The 15,605-nt window shown below is 44.2% G+C and overlaps 1 protein-coding gene across 1 annotated transcript in view; it reads right to left on the bottom strand.

Annotated features, from left to right (window-relative positions):
- Nucleotides 1–13,891, bottom strand: part of LOC102891969 (arachidonate 15-lipoxygenase B) — a 20,169-nt gene extending 6,278 nt beyond the window's left edge. Inside the window, 14 exon segments of the mRNA XM_015597366.1 lie at nt 5,790–5,987; nt 6,040–6,070; nt 6,072–6,132; nt 6,222–6,343; nt 6,528–6,557; nt 6,559–6,689; nt 8,007–8,151; nt 8,153–8,208; nt 8,316–8,355; nt 8,357–8,461; nt 9,048–9,113; nt 9,115–9,172; nt 9,175–9,201; nt 13,834–13,891. Of these exon segments, the coding sequence (XP_015452852.1) occupies nt 5,790–5,987; nt 6,040–6,070; nt 6,072–6,132; nt 6,222–6,343; nt 6,528–6,557; nt 6,559–6,689; nt 8,007–8,151; nt 8,153–8,208; nt 8,316–8,355; nt 8,357–8,461; nt 9,048–9,113; nt 9,115–9,172; nt 9,175–9,201; nt 13,834–13,891 (1,128 nt within the window).
- Between the last annotated feature and the right edge of the window lie 1,714 nt (nt 13,892–15,605).

Here is a 15,605-nt window from a genome sequence, read left to right as displayed (position 1 = left end):
AGGAGGAGTCTTGAGATTTCCAAATGTTCCGATTCCAGCTCCCTGAGTCTCAGTCTTGCAAGACCACTAAAGACCCTCTGGCCTTGCCACAGCCTGTGCACCCTCCCTTACATCCCAAATCACATAGGTGATTTGGGGAAGATGAAGGTGCTTTGGATCTCTTCTATGCTTCTCAAAGGCAGTCGGCTGCCCAGCAGTCCCTTCAGCTTCAGAGTGATATTCCTGAGGAAAGAAAGGCAGAATGGCGCAGGCTGGGAGGGAAACTCCTGCAGTGAGGGAGATGTCAGGTGGGGCAGGCAGGCTCATCAGAAGAATAGGTAGAATTTCTGGCTGACTTCTTTGGTGACTGAGTAGTGCAAGTCGGCACTGAGCTCCTCGAGGTTTTCTGCATCCGGGCAGTGGAGCATCCCCAGAAAAACTCACTCCACTTGTAAAAGGCAGAGATGGAGAGAGGAGCAAGATGCTGATGGCTGGATTCCACCTGTCAGGACTGGAAAGGGGAACAATCTCTACCCGGCGCCTGCGATCCTGCATCCCATCCAGCACTCCTCCGGGATCCTCCCCTTCCTCCAGGGCGCCGGGGAGGGCTGGGGGATCCGGAGAGGTACCCCAGGTTGCAGCTCCACCGAGGGAAGAGTGCGTTTCAGTCCGGGCTCAAAGTCCTCTCCCCGGCCCACAGTTTAACCTCTGCTCCTTTTGCAGGAGCCCTGGCTGGCCTCCACCTCTCCCGACTTGGGTCTGCTTTTGGCTCCGGGGACACTCCTTGTCTTCTCTTCCAGATGACTCCTCCCTAGTCCCCCAGGAGTGAACTGTGGGAGCCTTCTCCTCTGCATCTCTGCCCTGTTCACTCCCAGCCCTGGAGGGAGGTGCCGGGTAAACCACTCAGAGTAGTGGACATGTCCCGCTGCCAGCTCGATCCTTTTCTCCATTTCTGTGTTTCTTGTCACCCGCCGTGTCTTCAGTGCTTTCTCAGGTGGGTGGAGGTGTGTGTTTGTGAGGGGATTCGTTCTCTATTCTCCCTGGGTAGAGAGCTAAGGTGTCTGGAAGTCCAACATGGATGGGAGGTGGTGGGGGGATTACAAGGATAGGCAGGAGACTGGAAGAGGACCAGCAAGAAGCGATTGGGGCTCTAGGCAATGTAAGAGTGGGACATGGAGCTTCTCTGTTCAGCCTGTCAAAGTATAATTTTCAAAAAAAATTAAAAACATGATTCATACAAATTAGAATGAATAAGATTCAAAGATTTAATTCGACTAGGCAACCATGAATGGTTGAGGAGCTAGGTATTTATAGGCAATTTTATAAAGAAATGTACCTACAATTGCCAGGTTAGATACAAAGCTAGTTAATGTCCTACAGAATAAGCTATAACTTTTCAAGTTATCTTTTTATATATATATTTTTTTCCCTGAACAGAAAATTAAATATCCTTGAAATATCAAGCAGTTGTCTCCTTGCCTTTATCAATTTGGGATAATTTTTCTTAACAAGGCTGTCTTCAGGCAATCAAATGGATCTTTTTTCCAGGTTCCTCCTCACTTTTTCTCTCAAACCCCCACGTCCTTATTCCTCACATGGACCTGCTGTACAATCCCACTCCATTTCTTAAACAACAGATGGATATGCGTCCTTCCAGACCTTTTTCTTGGCATTGGTATTGATTTACACACTTAGCTTATTTTTCTAAATATAAGAGGGCTCATACTAGGCATCACTGTGTGCTTTGTTTTCCACTTGTGGAAACAATACGCTGTGGATGTTTTTTCCAAGTCGGCAATTATAGATTGACTTCATTAATGGCTACATTATTTTTCACAGTAGGACTATATCCTAATTTAAGGTTTCCTTTCTGATGGACATTCAAGTTAAAATTGTTTTTTTCTATTACGATATTGCATAGAACATCATTATAAACCTTTCTTTGGGCAAATGTGGAAATTTGCAGTTGGATACCTTCTTATATGTGGTTTACTGGATTACTTTTTTTTTTTTTTTTAATTTGGATTGAGACTACCAAAGAGTTCTCCTTCTAAGCAAGGGCAGTTTAACACCCTTGACAATTCTGAATACACTTCTCTAATGACTAGTGAAGTTAAATATCTTTTTACATGTTTATTAGACATTTAGGTTTATTTTATGACCTGTCTTTTTTGAATTTCATGTTATATTCTTTGCCCTCTTTTCTTCTAGATTATTAATTTGTAGACGCCTTTTATATATTTCAGATATTTACTGTTTGTTGCCATTGTTTCTTTCACTGGTTGCTTGCCTTTCATTTTCATGTTTGTAACACCTGGCTCGGCATTGTCTCATCAACCCTTCAGCAAAAGGAGTTCATCGTCCTAATAGTTCATTGTGCTAATGTGTTAGCATCTCGTATCTCTGTTTCTATCCTTTTTGCTGCTACCTACCCATACCCTAGTCCTCCTCTTTCTTTGGTGACTCACTCCACCTTGTTCTGGAACATTAGACAGGGAGTGGCAGTAAGCTGGGGTCCTGCTTACCTTCCACCTTCCACTCTACACTCCTTCCTCTCTTCTCTTTCTATGACTCTCTCATTCCCCAACTGAAATACCTGGGTTAGTAGAGGCAGAAGTCTGGGGTGGTGAAGAGAGAGCTGGTTTTCCCTCTCTGGCCAGCTCACCCAACTAGAGCAAAGGTCGCCACAGCACGACTTTGGGTCCTGGATGCTCAAAACTTCATTGTCCATGAGGAAGTTCCCACCCTGGGCCAAAGGGACCACCATCCTGAAGAGTTAATTGAGTGTCTCTAGAGGTGAATGTTACCTGTAACAATCTTCTCTTTTTATGGCTGGAAGGCCAAGAACCCAAAGACGAGAAGTGTGTGTGTGTGTGGGAGGGGGAGAGGGGGATCGAGAGAGAGAGAGAGAGAGAGAGAGAGAGAGAGAGAGAGAGAGAGAGAAATCAGAGGAACTCACGGAGCCTGGGCATCAGAGGTGGTGGAGGCTTCCCCAAGGAAGTTTGGGGACTGACTGCTGTGATTTCCACTATTGCACTGCCTTGGGTTCTCCAATTTCTCCAGGAGATGATAGTTGATCCCAAAAGACATGTATTGAAACAAATATCAGTTTATTGATTGGGTAGAACTGCCCTCCAACTCACCAGTTCATCCATCCATTCATCCATCTATCCATCCATGCATACATACATCCAATTATTTATTCTTCCTTCATCATCATTAAGCATTTTTTGGTATCTTTCATGTGTCATTACAGCGCTGGGCATCAGGCATATAAAATTGAACAAGACCCAGTTCCTGCCTTTAAGAAACTTGTGGTCTAGTTAGGGAGACACACGGGTAAATAGAAAAGGGCACAGAAGGATGTTAGGAATTACTTGTGTATTAATTTCTCTATTCAATACCTACTTACTGCAATTATGAACCCCGTCCTCATGAGCTTACAGTTTAGTGACAGAGGCGAAGACAGATATCATGCTTTCTGGAACATGCCTCCAAGGTAGCCTCAAGGGCAAGAGAAGAATGGAAGAGGCATACCAGTTCTTAACTGTCTGGAGGTGATATACATCACTTCCTCTCACAGTACATCAGAATTGATCAATTGGGCCCAACCTAACTGAAAGGTAGACTGGAAAATATTGGGAACACCTAAGATATTTGGTGAGCACAAATTCTTTCTGCCATAGCAACCAATGTTTTCTGCCACTCCAAGTTAAGTCAAACAGCCTCTTCTTCATGGAATTTGAATATTAAGACAAATAATTCAAGAACAACAAGAACTGTATGATTTCATTCACATGTGAGATATAAAACAGAAAGCAACAAGCAAACAAACAAAGACTCAGGCTCAGACAACAGTATAGTGGTTACCAGAGGGAAGGGGTTTGGGAGGAGATACAAGAGGGTAGAGGTGGTCAAATACATGGTGATGGAAGGAGACTTGACTTTGGGTGATGCGCACACAATGCAATACACAGATGACGTATTGTAGAATTGTACACTGGAAACTTATAAAACCTTATTAACCAATGTCACTCCAATAACTTTAATAAAATTAAAAAATAATAATTCAAGGACAAAAATGGTAGGAGCTTCATCATTCCAATGGCAGTGCCTGAAAGGAATGCCCATTGGTTCCTATGCCCAGAGCTTTCCAGGTCCCAGTCCTTCCTGAGGACTTTGTTTAACTCTTTCTTTGATTCCTCAAGGCACTCGGTTTCTTTTTTATGCATTCTTTTATTGCTTGAGTTAACAGACATTGTTTTCTGTTGCTTGAAACCAAGTAAATTTAACAGCTACATATTTCTAAATCATTTTTGGAACACTGAACCTCAATGAAAAATGAGCAGTTCAAGTGCTGCCTACTGATCAACACTGCACTTTCTGAAGCATTGTTCTATTTATTTCAATGGTCATGTTTATGCAATCATTTGAATATGTATTTTGCATTTTGTCCACATTCTTACATAAAAATAAGTGAAACTGAAAACCCAAAGTACTGACACCTGCAATATGAGACAGAAATCATTTGATGAATTCAGAGGGACACATTTTTAGATTTTTGGCCTTAATAGATGCCCACAGAATTGAAAAAAAGAAACAAAAAGGAATGTATGTGGAATGCTGTAATTTCATCATTAAGGATAAAATCGAGAATGCAACATATGGTTAGTGATATCATAATATTCTCTAACTCCCTGGAAATAAAAACTTCTTATAATATGTGAGCCTTTTGTCCAACTTTGTGGCAAGTTTTTAAGAAAGTATATGTGGGCACTACCTACATGCCCTGAGCATCATGTCCTCCTCCTTCTGCCCTGCTTCCAGTAACTCTTTCTCAGTGGGTTGTTCATTTTAAAGCTAGAACCATTGTTCACGATCAACCTCTTCCGCAGTTTTTGGGCTGGCAGCTTCTTGTGTTGCTGAGCAGCCTATGAGAGGGCTGCACTGTATCAGGTGACCATTAGGTCCAATGAGCTGTGGTCAGTGAGATTAGGGGCAAGATTATGTGTTTCCCATCCCCCCCTTTGGTAATATAATATAAAAATGTGAAGCAAAGCAAAGTCACAAAACCTTTCAAGGGAGCTGTAGGTGTGTAGGCACATTGAGGTCTGGAGTCTTTAAAAGGCATGGGGTGCTGTCCTGTGAGATTCTGTTCTCTGTGTTTCCATTTTGTTGTGTGTCAGGGTGTGTTACAAGGGGACCAGGCTGTCTTAGGAGAGGCATATGGGAGCCCATTTTTCTGGGTGGCAGTTAGCCTACAGCGATGTGGTCAAAATGTTATCACTCAGGGTCCTGCTCTCCAGGGGATTTAGGTGGAGACACTGCTCTCGATGAGGGGAGGGTCCAAGTAGGTGTAGGGCAATGGTAGGCTGCTGGGCTTCCTTGACAAAGTACCCATCTGGGTAAGTGCCAACCACAAGGTTAGGTGAAGGGGCTGCTGTCACCCGCCTTAGCCCTCTACCCAGAGGAACCTGAAGCAGCCCTGTCTGAGCCTTATTGATGCCCCCTCCCCAAAATAGTGACGATTACTGCAGGCAGCTCATGGGAGATGAAAACTGAAGTCAGAGTTTTAAAGGGTGGCCAGCCACCTGGAGCATGATCACACCAATTTGCCTTTGCAGCTAAGGGTGACTCTGTATCATCTCATTGGGCCATTTGACCCTCCTTGTGAGATATCCAAGGCTTGTGTGTCCAAGGTTTAGTGAAGTGAGGGGACCTCACTTCTTGATGGAAGTGTGGGGTCTGGACCGGAAACGATACCCCTTCCCTTACTCCAGAGCTGGCCTGGCTCCCAGCTCCATAGTCACTCCCTCTCCAGGCTCTTTATTCAGTAATCAGAGGGTAATGATGATATCACATATGGCATTGACAGGTGGGAGGGTGGCTATGAACCCCTCCAGGCTTGTCTGGCTTTTGAAAGTGGATAGTGGCAGCTGCATGGTGGGTGGCAGGTTGGGCATCCAGGCACCAAAGTCAAATTGAAAGCCGCGAGGCCAGAGTGAGGCCTAGGAGCCAGGCCCCTTTCATACCACCACCCCTGGCACTGACCCTTCTCACCTGCCCTGCACTGATACCAGAGTGCTTGGCTGAATATCACCATGGTGATACAGTGCACCAAGGCTTCTCGAGTCTCCAGGGAGGAGGGCATACTTGCAGGGAAAGCTGGCCTGGGGTTGGGACTACCAGAGTTCTGAGGACCGTGCTGCAGAGGCCTAAGGGTGAGGCTGAGGTGCCTGTACCTGCACTCTCCAGGCCTAGGAAGCCCTCAGAGAAGATCTCCCACACCCAGGCCTAGAGTTTGCTGTCATCATGGATGGACACGTCACTAGGGTAATAGATGCTGGTTATTTTGGAGACAAAGCTTCAAAGTGCACCCAGTTTCTGTTCAGTCTCAGAACTTCAAATCGACCCTCTTTGAAGAGCTCCCTGCCCAGTGTTGTTAATGTTCAGCCCTCTTCGTTGAGAGTCTCCCTGGGCCCTCTCTCTCCTTTCCAGTCTTCCTGCCTCCCCCCAAGGCCCCAGTTCTTTGGGGACGGCCCCCTCACCACTCCACCTTATCCCAGATCTGCATTCCTGTAGTAGTAGCCTGAGATGTCTTCGACAATTCAGTTCCTGATATCCTTGGGCAGACACAGAATAGACTATTTCAGCTGTTCTATGTTCCTCTGTATCAGCTTGGAAAAGCCCCCAATGCCAAAGCCTGTGGACTAGGAGATAGGACTCCTGGGTACCAGAGCCCCTACCCCAGAAGCAGGAGGTAGTACTGGTGGGGGAGACAGATCCACTCCCAACCCAGAACCCCATATTCTTCGAAATGAAGGACTTGCCACTCCATCTTCCCTAAAGTAGCTCTTACCCTGTCCACTACCTAGCCAGGGGTGATGAGCAGTTTGCAGGCAAGCACGTTGATATGCAGGGTGCACCATATGTGTGGGATTAGCAGCTATAAAGGCTGGAAAGGACAAGCTAGGGGAGGCTTGTGTGTCTCTGGCCTCAGAGCAACCCCTAGAGAGGCACCTGATCATGTAAATCACTCATGAAAAGAGATGACAGGGACAAAAGAGGTAGACCAGGACAGAAAACAGGGCTCCAGGCCCAGTGACAGAGCCTTGGCTCCACCAGCATCTTGTTCTGTGATCTTAGGCCTGAGCCTTCCTTTCTCTGGGCATCAGATCATTGAGAAAATGGTGGGGGCAGGAGGGGGCCTGCTGATTTAAATGAACACCAGGGGCCTTCTAGCTTTGGGACCCTGTGATTTCTTAATCCCTAGGCAGGCAAAGCATTGTGACAATCAGAGCCTGAGGGTCTGGCAATGTGGAACTGTCCCCTGGAGCCTACCTCTGAGTGCCAGGCCCTGGAAGCTGCAGATGGTCAGAAAAAATCAGCCTGGGTTAAAAAGGGCAGAGTAGGGCCTGCAGTTGGGACCCAGGCTAGCTAAGCAAGAATCAGAACTGAGCAGCCATGGACTCGCTGTGGGGAAAAAACTGACCTTCACAGAGAAGATGCCTCAGGTACCTGGGGGAAATGACTCTGGACTATTTGAAGTTTGGCAGAGCCCAGGTACCTACAAAGCTTACCTTCAAGACATGAGTCCTTCTCAGGGCTCCCCTAACCCTGCAGAACACCCGTTGGTCCCTCGAAGCCATGTTCACTCCCTGGCATCTGCCAGCCCCAAGTTTCTCCTTTCTTAGAAGCTGGGCTTCTGTGATGGCTGTTGGTTGTTGGTCTGATCTTCCATAAGATGGGAACCTCTTTGGGGAACAACCTGCTTTCACAGGTGGCCCCCTCTCATGCCCCAGTCCCTGTTGACCTCACCTCAGCTCAGGGCCTGCTAGAAAGCAGGCTTCTAGGGGAATTGTGCATAGAGATGCAGGGGAAGCAGGATGGGGGCTCTGCACCCCAGCCTGGAAGGATAGGGCCATATATGGACAGGCTGCTTAGAAGAGGCGCTGCCAGAGGCAGACTAAGGCTCAAGGACCTGAAAGCTAAGGGCATAGTCTAGGCCATCTTGCTGACCCACTGACCTTGAAGAATAAGTGGCAGTGGGGCAGCTGGTGCAGCATAGCCATGGAAAAGACCTCAGGCAGCAGATAGTCACGCAACAGGTGTGTGAGTGCCTCATGGACAGAGAACTCTGCATTGCACACCCATGTCTTGGCCAGCAGCCAACCACTTCTCGTCAGTGGGCAAGAAGATGGGGCTGTTGGGCCCGGGGGTCTGGCTTAGCTGTAGGAGAGGTCAGTACGGAAAGAGGCATTCATGAGTGTCTGCCAACCACTCAGTTGGACTCTTCCCCACTCCTGCTATGCCTCACTCCCTGCCCAGCTGCTGACCTGGATGGCAAGGGGCAGCAGGGATCCACACATCCCGGGCATGGTATAGCAGGATCATTGGGTCTGCAGAGAATGGAGGCTTTCCATTAATGACATTGGTATGGATACCAGAGAGGATGCTATGATCCACCAGGAACAGAGAGCCCCTCTGAGAATGTGAGAAAAGGAGCCGTGGCTGCCATTCGGCTTTCTAAAAGATGGGGTGGGGAGTGTTCAGGGCCAGGAGAGGAGTATGCATGGGAAAGGGCACACAGCATATAATTGGTCCTCAGCAAATGTTAATACTATCCTTTCTAGCAGGGGATGGGCCTAAAAGTACTGCGATGGGGGTGTGCAGAGCCTGTGTAGGGAGCTAAAGCTCCCCAAATTCAAAAGAGTGCATGAATTGTCTCGGGAGGCCTGCTTGCATAAAAAAGAAAAGGCTGGTTCTGTGGAATTCCAGGAAGAAGAAGATTAAGTATAGCCTAAGGGAGTGTCGAAGGGAGTGTCAAAGGAAGTGTCAATTGTACCTGGATCTTCAGGATGTTACTTTTATTATGTTATTTTGGGATACACAAAGGAACAGATTGTGTTTAAAAGAAGGATAAGAAATAAACTCGGAGAGACAGTTGTGAGATCTGTTCTCCCTCCTGCACCCTGTCTGTCTTCTCTTTTTTCTCAGTCCCCGCTCCCCCATTCAGGTACCCGGTTTGACTTGGTCGGCTGGCTTCCGACAAGCCTGGACCCCTGAACCCTTCATCTTCAGCTCAGTCTGGAAGACTGGTCCTGAGGCCCAGCTTGGAGGCCACCGTGGTATCCCTGACAGTGATGGATCAGCATGGGGTTGAGGCCATTCAGGAACTGGGAGGCAAAAAAGTATCCTCCTACCAGTGCTCAAAAATGTACTCTGCAGGAGAGTAAGGGAGATGGGGACAGGGTCATCCCAGTCCCCAGGTCTCCCCCTGAATTTCACAGCAGAGTTGCTTCTGGGTTCATCCTAGGACCATTCTCTTCTCAGGGTGACCTCCTCTCACCCCTGGGCTTCAGCCACTCCCTAAGAGCAAATCTTAGCCCCTATCCCACCCATCACACTGAAAGTCAAGAAGCCTAAGAGGTCAATCTGGATGTTTGGTTTGGACCTTACTCACCTAGTAGAACATGAATTTTTTATTCTGGAAATTTTGAACAGTTTCTCCGGGAGAAAGTAAAATGTCAGTGGGAAAACTGGAAATCTTGTTCACATTGAATGCTTCAAAAATAAAATCACAGTTGTTTCTGAGAAATTGTTCTCAAAAAGATATTTGAAATATTTTACCAAGAAATACCTTAAGAAGGATAGTTTTCATGTTGGGCTTTATGTAGTTGCATCTAACAAGGAGACTTATGAACTTGTTACTTCAAATTAGTCAAGATAAAGCTTGGATCCAAGTCAGAGGGCTAGGTAAAGCCACCCTTTATAGGGTTTTGCTTACTAATAAGACAAAGGAAGCATCTAGAAATAGATTTCTAGTGTATTGGTGAATAAACAACGCTCTACTCTGTAATAAATAAATAAATAAATCAGCATGTAGGGTGATTTTTCTTCAGAACCACTGTCCTTGAACATTTGTTTACATTCTGACCAACAGCCCCAGATGATCTGAGCTGGCAGAGTCTTCTGAAAGTTGTCATCTAATCCTTCAAGATATAGTTGAAGAAATCAGAGCTCTGATTGGGAAAGGAAATTACTTGATATTTAAAAATGTCAGTTGGATCATCTGAACACCTTTATGATCTTCTCTTGCTTATCTTTACCTCTCCCTCTCTTTCCTTTTCTTCTTCCTTCCTGCCTTCCTTCCTTCCTTCCTTCCTTCCTTCCTTCCTTCCTTCCTTCCTTCCTTCCTTCCTTCCTTCTTCCCCTTTTTCTTTCTTTTAAATTCTAAAATATCGATCAAAGCTATAGATACACATGATTTAAAGAGACAAATAGTTCTATAAATTTTTCATCACCAACAGCTATTCCCTGCACCATTCCTGATGTTTCCTCCTCATCGAAGACAATAAGTTTTATCTATTTTAGTTGATAATCTTGGTATTTACTGCTGAAGAGGAATTTTCACTCAAAAGGCTAACCTTATAATCAGCTCTTTGTTCTGCTTCTGTAGATATGCTTGCCACACAGGCCCTGGGGCAGGGTGACCTCGAAATTGACTAGAGACTCATCCTGCCTTCTGCTTGTTTTGTCTAAACAACAAATGTAACTGCCTGTAACCCATAGCAATTCCCCTGCTTTGTAACTCTTTGTAACTGCCTGCAACACATAGCAACTCCTGTGCTTTGTAACCATCTGAGGACAAATTAACCAATCAGCCCATGCCAACTAAGCCCTATAAAAGCAAATTTGCACCTGAGCTCAGAGCCCAGATCTTCAGAGTGCTAGCTCCTCTGGGACTGCCCATGTAATAAACCTGAGTTCTCCAACTCTCTGAGTTGTATTTGGTTTCTCGCTGGTCTGATTTTTCTGCAACACTGCCACATCTCAAAATAGCATGCATGTATCATCTGTTTATTGATATTTCAGTTTTAGGCAGATACTGACTTCCTACTCTGGAAGACAGAATTGCATTAATTCTCTTTTCTAGCTTTGCTCCTGTTACACTTGGCAAACCTTTCACATCTATCCTTCTACTCAAGACTTTTTTTCATTAAGACTTTAGGCAAACCAGTACTCAGTGTTTGCGTGATTTTACGTACATGCTATTCCTAGGGGAACTTTAGAGTATACTGTAGTTATTTTTCCTTCCCTACAAAACCTTTTACTGTCTCTCTAGGTAATAATTACTTATTTATTATTATGATTTGTCTAGTTTTCTATATATTTTTATAAATTTAACCCAGAACTTCACCACTTGTCTAGATCCCTTCTCAGCATTTCAGACACATGGAATACTCCCAGGCTATCTCCAGTCTTCACTGCTCTCCCTCTAGCCTGCTACTTAGCTGTCATCTGGGCTCTTGCTTCCTCATTATCCTGGAGGTTCCTTTTCCCTCACTTCTGTGCTACAGCTCCTATGTCCTATACCCCATATTTTCTTCTTTCTTGGCTTATTTCCTCATTTTTGTGGTGCATGTCCCTCAAAAGCTACTCCAGAAAGGGTACATGGGAAGGAGAAGTTTTTAAGAGTCTGCATGTCTGGAAATGCCTATCATCTATCTACACACTTGAATGAAAGTTCGGAAATAATTTTTGTTTCAAATTTTGAATGCACTACTTCACTAGAAGTAGTGTTGCTATAAAGAAGCGTAAAGCCATTTGAATTCCTGATTGTTTCCACAGGACCTTATATTCACCCAGTTTTTAGAATCTGTAACTTCACAATTATGCACCATGGTAAAATTTCTTTTTATTAACTTACAGTGCTCTCAGGAGGCCCTTTCAGTCTTGAAACTCTTTTCCTTCACTATTGGATTGTTTCATGATTGTTCCCTTCTCTTTACTTTAACTATTGTCCCTTTTTTGAAATCCTATGATTTAGATATTGGATCTCCTGAACTGGTTCTCCATTTTCTTCTATTTTCTTTACTATTTTCCATCACTTTGCCTTTTGTTTTGTTTTCTAGTAGTTTTCCTTGACTTTCTCTTATAATCTTTTTATTGAATTTTTTATTTCTCCTATCATATTTTTAGTTTCAAGAGATTTTTTCTGTGTATATTTTTAAAAAGTGTTCTGTTCATATTTCAAGGGTATAATATTTTCTCATACTTCTCTGAGGGTTTTTTGTTTGTTTTTTAATTTTTATCTCAGGTTATTAATGACAAAGTATTTTGGATTTTTGTTTCTGATATTTATGGTATAGGCTGGTTTTGGTTATCTTTTGCACAGTAAACCACCCCAAATCAGAGTAACACAAAGAATCACTTATTTTTTAAATAATTTTGCAACTTGGGTAGGGCTCCATGTAATGACCAAAATGGGTTCAAGCTATATTCACCTGGGAGGAAGGCTGGGACTAGAACATTTATACTGGTTCCACTCACATGTCTGGAATGGCTGGCGTTGGCTGGGCCTTTCTCTATCCACATGGTCTCTCATCATTCACTAATCCTACCTTGGCTTCACTACATGGTGCCTGGATCTCAAGAAGACCAAAGCTATAATTGCCAGGCCTCTTAAGGCCTAGGCTAAGAGCTGGCATCAACACCAATTCTGATGCATTCCATTGGTCAAAGCAAGTCACAGGCCAGCCCAGGGTCAGTGTGGAAGGGAAAAATGGACCCTTGATAAAAAGAAGAGGAAAGAATTTGTGGACACATTTAATCTACCACAACACCATTAAAAAAAAAAATCCCTTTAATGCCATTTTAATAGGGCTTGGGGAGGAGGCAAAATCAATCTTTGTGTTAAATCTGGTTTTATCCAGAATAACTTAGAAGATCAACCTGTTGCTTTTCTCCATCTCTAATTTCCCACTGGTTTCATTTATAGCCCTCCATTCTATTACCTTTCATTGTTTTCTGTGTACTTCTGCTGAAGAAGGGTGTACTTTGAAGGAGCAATTTTGTGGGGAGTCATAAGAAGATAGAGCTATAGCAAAAAGAGGTGGGCCTTTGTAAAATATTTGCGTTCATTTTTGTTTTATTTTTTGTTCTCGTTTTTGTTTAAAATTTTTTTTTTGCTTATTTGTCTGTTTTCATTTGTTCTTATTTGATTTTTATTGTTTGTTCTAGTTTTTTTTTTTAATTTGAAAAATTATTTTAAAAAAAGTAGTGACCAGAAGGTAAGGGAGAGGAAATAATAAGGGTGATATATTCTTTTGATAAATTTTTCTGGGAAGGGGAGCAGAGAAATGGGGCAATAACAGGGAGTATGGGATCAAAGGAGAGTTTCTTCCAAGACAAGCAATTCTTCTTACAATGCTGACTTCACATTAGAATTTCTAAGGACATTTGAAAAAGCAATGCCCAGGTCTCTCCTCAGAGTCTGGGTATTGGGCCCAGGTAATTGGTACATTTTAAAGCCTCCTAAGTGATTCTAATGTGCAGCCACTGTTGGGACCCACTACCCCTAAAGCATGTTTATGTTGTTGGGGATGAAGGAGGGAAACTGATGCAGGAGAGACAAGTGCTAATCTCAAGTAAAATCCTGAGAAAGTGAAAGGGGTTGGACCCAGGGCCCAAGTGGGGACACTGGCCTCTCATGGGTGCAACAAGTAGGACCATAATTCTAACTCAAGTTTTTTTAGCAATATACTTGGCTATTGCAACTGAAGTATCTAGGGATAGAGTGTGTGATAGACACAACGAATTAGCTATCCAATATTTGTTCTCCCTTCTCCTTTTTTCATAGAACCTAAGTTTGTTCAGGGCAGGAAGATGGTCAGCCTTTGGTGCTAAATCCACACCACAACAATCAGGAGAAGAGAGGGAGTTTTTGTTTTGTTTTGCTTTGCTTTGTTTTCAGGTAGCACCTGTTGTCGAAGCCAAATATGACAATTTTATTCTCTGCCTCCTCAGCCTTGTGATTGCAATGTGGCTGCTCCAGATATGACTAAAACCTACTGTCTGTCCATTTCTTCTTTCTGCCTTCTGCAGAGTTGGCTTCATCCCTGGGATCCATGCGGTACTGCTATTCCAGACCTCACATCCTAACACCACACCAACCAGAAGAAGAGAGGGAGTTTTATTTTGTTTTGTTTGTTTTGTTTTCAGGTAGCATCTGTGAAAGAGAGCTGATGCTTCTCTTTCCCCAAACCCTGGCAAATGTCTTCCCATTTCTTCCTCGTTCATTGCTCTAGATGGATTACACTGCAATCCCTAACCAACCAATGTGGCCCGTGGATAGGACACAGTGGGTGACTTAAGCCAACCAAGGTATATCCCTGGAGTTGGAGATGGGGTCATTTCCACTCCAATGACACAGTTGACAATGGGAATGGATGGTTTCCTGAGGGAAACATGAGGGGCTGGTACTGGAAGGAGGGGAAATGAAGACTAGGCTGCAAAGCACAGCAGAGCAGGGACACGCCTTCCATTGTAAAAGACAGGGGTTAGGGCTGATGGGTGCAGTCACAGAAGGGTCCATTGTCTGGGTAGAAGATAATGTGGGAGCTCCTTCATGGTTATTTCGCTTTGTCACTGAGATATGAATAAAGTCATCAGTGAAAAGGGATGTGGGAATTCTTCTGTGTTAGGTCCTGCACTGGATGCTGGGGACGAAAGGATAAACAAAACAAAGTCTTTACTCTCCAGCAGTTCCTGATTTTATGGGAAAACCCCGGGGCCCAAGGGAGCCTAAAGAAGGGTATATGGATGGCAGTGCCTGTGCCCCTTATTCTGGTGATAACATCCACATTTTCATGTAGGGAATAATCCCTTGCCCATTGTCAGCCGACATGGATACAGTGGAGCTGACTTTACCTTCTGGCTCCAGAGGCAGGCATATGGTCCAGTTCTGCCCAAACAGATTTGGGCAGTGCTTGGGAACTGATTCAGTAAAGAATAGGTCGTCTTGTCCAGGCCAGTAAGAATCAGCCCTGGGATAAGGAATGTAGTCAGCAGTAATATAATGGCTATGTGTAGAGCCAGAGGGGCATTTAGGTTGCTTCCATATCTTGGCTATTGTGAACAACACTGCTGTGAACATAGGGGTGCATATATCTTTATGCATTAGCGTTTTGGTTTTCTTTGAATAAATACCTAGAAGTGCAATTGCTGGGTTAAAAGGTATATCCATTTTTAACTTTCTGAGGAACCTCCAGACTGTTTTCCATAGTGGCTGTACCAATTTGCAATCCCACCAACAGTGTATTAGGGTCCCCTTCCCCCACATGCTTGACAACACTTATTTTTTGATTTACTGATGATAGCCATTCTGACAGGTGTGAGGTGATATCTCATCATGGTTTTAATTTACATTTTTCTGATGACTGGTGACCTTGAGCATCTTTTCATATATCTATTTGCTGGCCATTTTTGTAACCATTTTGGGGTAGCATGCTTGAAAATGAAGACAATACAGAGGAAACCATAGCTGAGTAATAGGGATCTCTCATATGTCACCTGGATACGGGTGCCTGCAGTGAAATGTAATACACATGGCCTTTTTGGTTACATAAGCCAAAAGGTTTTTTAAAAAAGGAAATTGAATTCTTAATAGAAGAATCCTGATTAGTACAGCGATCCATCTCAGACATGGGAGTGGAACATATCAGAGGAAGCTTCCTTCAGGTAAGAATGCTCATACTGAGTTTTGTAGGGTTAGCAAGAGTTAGTCAGATGGAGGTGACGTAAGTGCTCTGTAAATCCCACTTGCCACCATATCTGTGGATTTG

This window comes from Pteropus alecto, unplaced genomic scaffold, assembly GCF_000325575.1.
Source record: "Pteropus alecto unplaced genomic scaffold, ASM32557v1 scaffold398, whole genome shotgun sequence".
Lineage (NCBI taxonomy): Eukaryota > Metazoa > Chordata > Mammalia > Chiroptera > Pteropodidae > Pteropus > Pteropus alecto.
Note: the sequence above shows the minus strand (reverse complement) of the source record. Positions and strands in the feature narration are given on the sequence as shown.